Raw genomic sequence first — 8,475 nt, forward strand, 5'->3', positions numbered from 1 at the left:
AGCACATGGACAAGGCATAAAACCATCCGCCCGCTTGTTTGCCTTAGCCACAAGCAGAAAAGTATGCAAGCCCTCAACGAACTGGGGAGAGCATCGGTCATCGTACATCCATTGCCGGCTCATCTTCATTACACAACACCGAATAGACCAAATTAATACAAGTTCATACATAAAGTTTATACAACACTTAAATGCAACAAACAAATAACTCTCTAGCTAAAGCATTTAAATGCAACAACAAATACGATCAAGATCACAACTAAGGTAACAATGGATCCAACAGCATAATGATACCAAGCCTCACTATCGATGGCATATTTTCTAATCTTTCTAATCTTCAAGCGCATTTTCTCCATCTTGATCTTGTGATCATCGACGACGTCGGCAACATGCAACTCCAATTCCATCTTCTCCCCCTCAATTCTTTTCAATTTTTCTTTCAAGTACTCGTTTTCTCTTTCAACTAAATTTAACCTCTCGACAATAGGGTCGGTTGGAATTTCCGGTTCACATACCTCCTAAAATTTTTTTCTATGTCAACTTGATGGGCATAATTTGTCATAAACACAAAATGCAACTAGTTTTAAAAGAGAATATATATACCACATCCGAATCATAACAAGGACGAGGGCCGACGGGGACGGATATCAAAACCATGGCACTATATGTATAACAAACAACGTACGGGTAAGATAATTATACGAGTAACTATATATCCAAATCACACAAACATCAATTTTTATATAAAATTTCATGAACAAGAGGCTCACCACAAGGTGGTGCCGGCGACGGGACGGTGCGGGCAATCGACGGTGGTTACGACGGAGATTTAGAAGGCACTAAGTAAACCACACCTACATATGCAAACTAAGTGTTATTTTTGACCTCAAATTGCATATAAATCAAATACTAGCACATATATATATATATATATCCTCCCAAATTACTAAACTCACAAATTAATCACTATATAAAGCATTGCAAGAGCTAATCTAGCAATGAGAGATGAAAGGACAAAGTTGCTAACCTTTATGATCATTTGAATGGATGGGGGCTTCAAATCTTGACAAATTTTGGGCAAAATGTGTGATGAGCTCGAGAGGAAGAGGGGAAGAACAGAGAGGAGAGGGGAAAAGGGAAGAACAGAGCAAGCTCGGGTGGACGAAGGATTTATGTAGGACGACCTTTAGTACCGGTTCATGCCAAGAACCGGTACTAAAGGGGCTGGAGGGGCCCCAGTCTGACAACATCCTGCCACCACTCTCATTAGTACCGGTTCGTGGCACGAACCGGTGCTAAAGGTTCGCCACGAACCGGTACTAATGAAAGCGGCCCGGCTAGCCGTTGGAACCGGCACATTAGTGCCGGCTCAAATACAAACCGACACTAATGTGCTTCACGTTTGACCCTTTTTCTACTAGTGGCCGCCACAACATCCCCGCTTGAACGAACTAGCACTTAGATCGATCACCAACCACATAGCATAACACTGCGCATCAGGGAAGCACCCGGAGCTCCCTTATTCACCGTTTTGTCGCCCTCGGACTAATGAAATACGAATTATATGCCAAGTATAGATTTAGAATTAAAAATGTCATTATTGTCGCAAGCATATGACTCATCACGAAATAAAGAAATAGAAAATTTGTGTGTTTGATCTTTTCAAACAATAGAACGAGTAACAATTCATATTTAATATATAAATAAAACATTAGTATAGAATACAAAATACAAATCAATCATCTAATTTCAGGTAGATATTATTTCATATGTATAGAGGGTATTCATATACTATAATATGAATCAAATGAGGTATGGATAAAAAAGACTACTTCTTCTGGACCCTAAAAATAAAGAAGTGAATATTCAATTTTTTAATTTTTAAGTAAGGAATAAATCATGCATACATCTAAACAACCTTTTATTAAATCAAAGCAACCCTTTAGTAAGTCCAAGCAAACTTTAATAAATCCAAGCATCCCTTTCGTAAATCCAAGCAAACTTTTCGTAAATCTAAACAACATTTTCCTAGGTGCCCTCGAATTAGCCCGGGAGATCGTATTGATTACAGAAACATGAGTTTATTTAATAGACTAGTGAAAAAGGAAAAATATTATCAAGACGAATAAATAGAGTAACCTTGAAACGATAACGATTAATTACTCTTGCTATAAAACAAGCTCATATTTTATCTTTCTTACCGTTTGTAACAATGAGAATGCGAACTCAATGGTAAAAAGAATTTATTAATGAAATAGCACATACATTTTTCGTCTGGCAAATTACCATGGGAAAAGAGAACCAACTAGTGATTGGACGATTAGGAAGACAGTGATATCCTCAGCCCAACAGGGATCAAATCTTAGGTTTACATTTTGTGTCTCATATAGCAGAATATTCTTTGAGTGGAAGTCAACATTTTCGTCTATAGAGAGGTGCCTATGTTTTTTTTTTTCATACGATCAATGAAAATGGATAAGGTTCCACTATAGATAACGGAACAAAGACCAGAAAACGTCCATAGCGCAAAGAAAGGAAAAATAAGTGAAAGACAAGCTAGGCGTCTATGTGATTTTATCAATCTCAAGATCCACCGGCCCAGTCTTTTGAGGACGCTTATAGGGGTACTTGCATACTCATAAGGGATGAATGTATCTACATGTTTGTGAGAGTCTGTATTTGTAGTGTGTTTCTAAAAGAAAATTATGTGAAAATTAACCACGTTCGGCACTTGGCCTGCTTGCTTGGGCATTAGAGCAGAAGATTTATCTCTTGTGCTAAGAAAAAGAGAGCACGTGGAAGCAGTTGACCCAACCAAGCAGTCATTATCGTTAATTGTTTAAGCAGAAAGGAAGCTCCCTCTTGAGGAAAGCTCCCGCGGGCCACGGGAACGCAGAGAGTGACACGTCGCCTTAAAGAATAACCGCTTGTGGCGAAGCCAGTACGTACTCCGCCCGTCCGCCGTCGACATGCTCCGCAGCTGCAGCCCGCGTGGGTTCCAACGCATACCTATAAATAAGCACACGCACGAGCACGACACTAAGTAACACTCTCACTCTCTCACTCCAGCGCAATCATCAAGCTAGACACTAGCTATCGACCGGCAGCCAGCAGCTATGGACATGAGCCTCGAGCACTCGAGCTCTCCCTCCTCCTCATCCACTACCGAGCGCGCCGGGACGGCGTGGCCGTGGCCGCCGAAGCGCCCCGCGGGCCGCACCAAGTTCCGGGAGACGCGGCACCCCGTGTTCCGCGGCGTGCGCCGCCGTGGCAGCGCCGGCCGGTGGGTCTGCGAGGTGCGCGTGCCCGGGGAGCGCGGCACGCGCCTCTGGCTCGGGACGTACATCACGGCCGAGGCGGCCGCGCGAGCGCACGACGCCGCCATGCTCATGCTCCGGGGCCGCTCCGCCGCGTGCCTCAACTTCCGGGACTCCGCGTGGCTGCTCGCGGTGCCGCCCGCATTCACCAACCTCTCTGACGTCCGGCGCGCGGCCGTCCAGGCCGTCGCGGACTTCCTGCGCCGTCCGGAGGCCAACAGTGCCGCTGCCGCGGTGCAGGAGGTCACCTCCAGCGTGTCCGCCCCGTCGTCGGCGGTGTGCAGTGTGCCCTCGTCAGAGACGGCGCAGGCTTCCCCTGATGCCGCTTTTGAGGCGCCGGCCGCACTGGACATGGACGTGTTTGACCTCGACTGCTTGTTTGGGGAAACGGACTCCGACGCGTACTACTACGCGAACCTTGCGCAGGGGCTGCTCATGGAGCCACCGCCGACTGTGGCCACCGGGTCGTACTGGGACAATGGAGACTGCGCCGACGGCGGAGCCGGAGCTGATGTCGCGCTCTGGAGTTACTAGTACTAATATCAACAATCTCCAGCATATATTCGAGTTGAAGCCGCTTCGATTATGATCCACGTCCCGAGACAGTCCATCGATGGCGCGCGGCATCGAATTGGATGGAATGGATGATGTTCCTGCATATTTCTTCTCAGGTTCTGCGTGTCTCCTCATTCCTCTCATGGCAAAAAGACGTACAAGCAATTTTTCTGGTGGGCCCACCTGCTACCGGCCCGGAGGGAGACAATGACACGCGGTTATAGTGTCTCTTGACTCTTCTTCGTACCGAGTGTCGACTTCCTTCCTTGTCGACCGGCCCCTTTGGTATATCCTGTTGGAAAACGCCCACGTTGTCCTCTGGCTAACTGATGGCACCCGGTTCTTCAGCTCTCCAACGGGCGCGCACTACGTGCGCATGATCTCCTCACATGCAGGAACTGCATGCGATCTCCCTGCTCTCTCTCACGCAGTTGTAACAGTATATATGTACTACTCCTCAGATGAATATAGCAGTGTTCGAGTTCGCATAACCTAACTTGGTATCAGTCGCACCCGATCCTCCATCGCTTCCGCTATGCATCGCTTCCTCCGCCGCACCCGCTCGGCGGACCTCGACGCGCCGCCGTCCAACCCCTTCGCCCCGATCCCTGCCGTCACCCCGACCGCGGCCGCGGCCACCCCTCTCCCTGCGGCGACCGTTGCCAACCCCGCGCCCCGCCGCGCTTCCTTCGCTGATCGGGGCAAGGCGGGCGTTCCTGTGGTGCCCGTCCCTGCGGCTGCGCCTGCCGGCTCCTCCTCGACCGCGGGCATCCTCCACACGGCTGGCAGCACCCCCGTCCCCGCACCGGGCGGACCTGGACGCGCCCTCGTCCCGCATCTCGCCCTCGGCGGACTTCGCGGCTCCGACGCCGGCCCCTCTTCCACGGCCGGCCTGCCGCCCTCCATCACCCACTTCTTCTCCGCCAAACTCCAGCTCGAGTCTGGCAACTACTCCTGTTGGCGCCAACTCTTCTACACCATCTCCTGCAAGTACGAGGTGCAGCATCATCTCGACGTCGCGGCCGATCCGCTCGGCCAGAGCGCGGTCTGGCGCAACGACGACCTGACCGTGGTCCTCTGGATGCACGGCGTGGTCGACGAGGAGCTCCTCGACGTCGTCGCCACTCCGGCCAGCACCGCCCACGACATCTGGTCGCAGCTCCACCTCCTCTTCATGGACAACCGGCCGGGGCGCGCCGTCATCCTCGGCGCCGAGTTCCGGAACCTCGTCCAGGGTGATCTCTCCATCGCCGAATACAGCAGGCGCCTTCAGTCCCTCGCCGACGCCCTTGAGGACGTGGGCGAACGCGTCACCGATCAGTCCCTCACCCTCCAACTCATCTGCGGGCTCAATCGTAAGTACCACGTCATGGCGACCCTCTTGCCGATGCAGTCGCCGTTCCCCACGTTCGTGCAGGCCCGCTCCCGACTGCTCATGGAGGAGATCTCGGCCACCGAACGTGCCCGCCTGGATGGCCGCCCCGAAGCCACGGCCACGGCGCTCACCATCGGCCACGGCTCCGGCAGCAGTTCTGGTGGCTCCGGCAGCTCCTCCGGGGGCCCCTCCGTCGACCGCGGCAGCTCCCACAACGACCGCGGCAAGGGTACGGCCGCGTCTCCCACCACCGGTCGCGACCGCGGTGGGCGCGGGCGTGGCCGCGGACGTGGCCGCGGGCGCGGCGCCCAGTCCTCTGGGGGTGCCCCGACTGGGCGCGACCCTGCTTCTGCTGGCCCCGGCGCGATCCCCACGGGCTACTTAGCTCCCTACGGCGCGCTGCTCCCAGGCCTTCCCCAGCCTCGCGCGCCCTGGGCCGCCCCCAACGCTGCCGGTGTCCTAGGCCCACGCCCGCCACCGCCGCACCAGGCCTACCCGGTTGCTGCCGCCTCCTCCTCTGGCGGGCCGACTTGGGAGCAGTACAACCAGCTCTATGCGGCGCTCCAGAACCTCTCCATGCAGCAGCATCAGGCCGGTGGCGCGCCGGACTGGTTCCTCGACACGGGCGCTACGTCGCACGTCGCAGGTACGACAGACATCCTCACCTCGTATGGTTCCCCTTCATTGCGTCATTCCTCTGGCATCTTAGTTGGTGATGGGTCTCGTCTTCCCGTTACTGCCGTAGGATCCACCTCCCTCTCAAATTTTTCTTTGCATGATGTTCTTATTTCTCCCACAATCATCAAGAACTTAATATCTGTGCGCCGCTTCACTCAAGATAATTTTTGCTCAATAGAATTTGACCCGTTCGGTTTTTCCGTGAAGGACCTAGCAACGGGGAAAATAATCATGAGGTCCAATAGCCATGGGGATCTTTACCCCTTCTTCACCAACTCCGGCGTGCAGCAAGCCCTCTCCGTCGTCACCAATGGCCTATGGCACCTCCGGTTGGGCCACGCTAGCAATAAAACTGTTTCCATTCTAGCTCGTGATTTCCTTCCAAGTTGTAATAAAGACATGCCTAGCAACACCGTATGCTCTTCGTGTAAACTAGGCAAGCAGCCAAGACTGCCTTTTACTCATTCATTTTCCAAAACTAGTGCACCGTTTCAATTAATTCATTGTGATTTGTGGACATCACCCGTGTACAGTTTTTCCGGTTTTCAGTATTATCTAGTGATACTTGATGATTTTTCACACTACTCGTGGACCTTCCCGTTGCGCAACAAGTCCGACACCGCCGCCACCGTCTCTCGGTTCTTTATGTACGTTCTTACGCAATTCCACGTGCCTATACAGTGCATGCAATGCGACAACGGCGGCGAGTTCCTCACCTCCTCCTTGCGCGACCTCTTTTCTCACTACGGCGCCTCCTTCCGTCTTTCCTGTCCACACACATCATCACAAAACGGAAAGGCCGAACGCCTAATACGCACCACAAACGACATCCTTCGCGTTCTCCTAATCCATGCAAATCTTCCACCTCCCTTTTGGGTAGAAGCTCTCCACACCGCCACCTACATTCTCAACCGGCGACCATCCTCGGCCATCAACTTTGTGACACCCTACTTTCTTCTCCTCGGCCAGCACCCCACGTATGACCATATGCGCGCTTTTGGTTGCTTATGTTTTCCAAACACCATCGCTACGAGTCCGCACAAACTCGCCCCACGGTCATCTCGGTGTGTGTTTCTCGGGTACCCTCTAGAGCACAAGGGATATCGTTGCCTGGACCTGGCTACACGCAAAGTAATTATCTCTAGGCACGTCACGTTTGATGAGCAAAATTTTCCCTACTATTCTGGCGACTCCACAGGTTCCTCATCCGATCCACCAGCCACAGACAATCCTGGCGCCGTCATCCATCCCGGTCTCCGCGCGCCTCCCATAACACACCAGTCCCGATCGATATCTTCTCCGGGATCGCCGCCTGCTCCCTCCTCAACGTGCGCACCTGCCCAACCAGCTCCCAGCTCTCCCACTGGGCCTGCTGGCCCCACCCCCACGTGCCCTACCACGCCCACTCACCCCGCGCCACGGCCCCCTGGGTCTCCCGCCCAGCCACCCACCGCGCCAGTCTCCCCAGCCACTCCGCGCCTCGCGCCAATCCCCACACCGCCCGCCTCCCCTCGGCATGCACCGGTCCCCGCTGATAGCTCCCATGCACCCACTACATGCGCGCCACCTGTACCTGCTCTCCCGCCGCGATCCGTCCCTGTCGCACCTCCCACTAATCTTCACAGCATGCGCACCCGGGGGAAATCCGGCTTCGCTCAACCAAAAATCCTCCACACCAGCGCTGCCGACATCAGCCCCATTCCCTCCTCATATCGTGTCGCTCTTCGAGACCCACACTGGTACGCCGCGATGCTTGAGGAATATAACGCACTGATGCGGAATAATACTTGGTGTTTAGTGTCTCGTCCTGCAGGTGCAAACGTCGTCACGGGCAAGTGGATATTCCAGCACAAGTTCCATCCGGACGGCACTCTCGCTCGCTACAAAGCGCGCTGGGTGCTCCGTGGTTTTACACAGCAGGCCGGCGTCGACTACGCCGAGACTTTCAGCCCCGTTGTCAAGCCGGCCACCATCCGGGCGGTCTTGAGCATCGCCGCGGGCAAGTCGTGGCCCATCCATCAGCTGGACGTCAAGAACGCCTTCCTTCACGGCCATCTTGCTGAGACGGTGTACAGTCATCAACCGTCCGGCTTCGTCGACACTGCCACACCATCCCATGTGTGCCGGCTGAACCGTTCTCTTTACGGTCTCAAGCAGGCTCCACGGGCGTGGTTCACACGCTTCACCACCTACCTCCGGACGCTTGGCTTCGTGGCGTCGCGCTCGGACTCGTCGCTCTTCATACTGCGCCGTGGCGACCACCTCGCCTATCTCCTGCTGTACGTCGACGACATCATCCTCACCGCCAGCTCGACCGCGGTTCTCGACTCCGTCATCCACTCACTCCACCGTGAGTTCGCGATGACCGACCTCGGCGCGCTCCACCACTTCCTCGGCAACAACGTCACCACCACCACGCGCGGCATGTTTCTCTCCCAGGAGCAGTATGCCTTGGAGATCCTTGATCGTGCGGGCATGCTCAACTGCAAGCCCATCTCCACTCCGGTCGACACGTTAGCCAAGCTCTCCACCGACACCGGGCCACTCTTC

At 53.8% G+C, this 8,475-nt stretch overlaps 1 protein-coding gene across 1 annotated transcript; it reads left to right on the top strand.

Annotated features, from left to right (window-relative positions):
• The first annotated feature begins 3,059 nt into the window (after positions 1-3,059).
• Positions 3,060-4,037, top strand: LOC123130581 (dehydration-responsive element-binding protein 1H). Its single transcript, XM_044550450.1, has one exon. The coding sequence runs from the start codon at positions 3,117-3,119 to the stop codon at positions 3,849-3,851; it is 735 nt and encodes a 244-aa protein (XP_044406385.1). The 5' UTR covers positions 3,060-3,116; the 3' UTR covers positions 3,852-4,037.
• Positions 4,038-8,475: the final 4,438 nt, after the last annotated feature.

This window comes from Triticum aestivum, chromosome 6A (assembly GCF_018294505.1).
Source record: "Triticum aestivum cultivar Chinese Spring chromosome 6A, IWGSC CS RefSeq v2.1, whole genome shotgun sequence".
In the NCBI taxonomy this organism is placed as follows: domain Eukaryota; kingdom Viridiplantae; phylum Streptophyta; class Magnoliopsida; order Poales; family Poaceae; genus Triticum; species Triticum aestivum.

Bases quoted from the DNA above. Each gene is read 5' to 3' on its own strand.
- LOC123130581 (XM_044550450.1), top strand. From the start codon at position 3,117: ATGGACATGAGCCTCGAGCACTCGAGCTCTCCCTCCTCCTCATCCACT.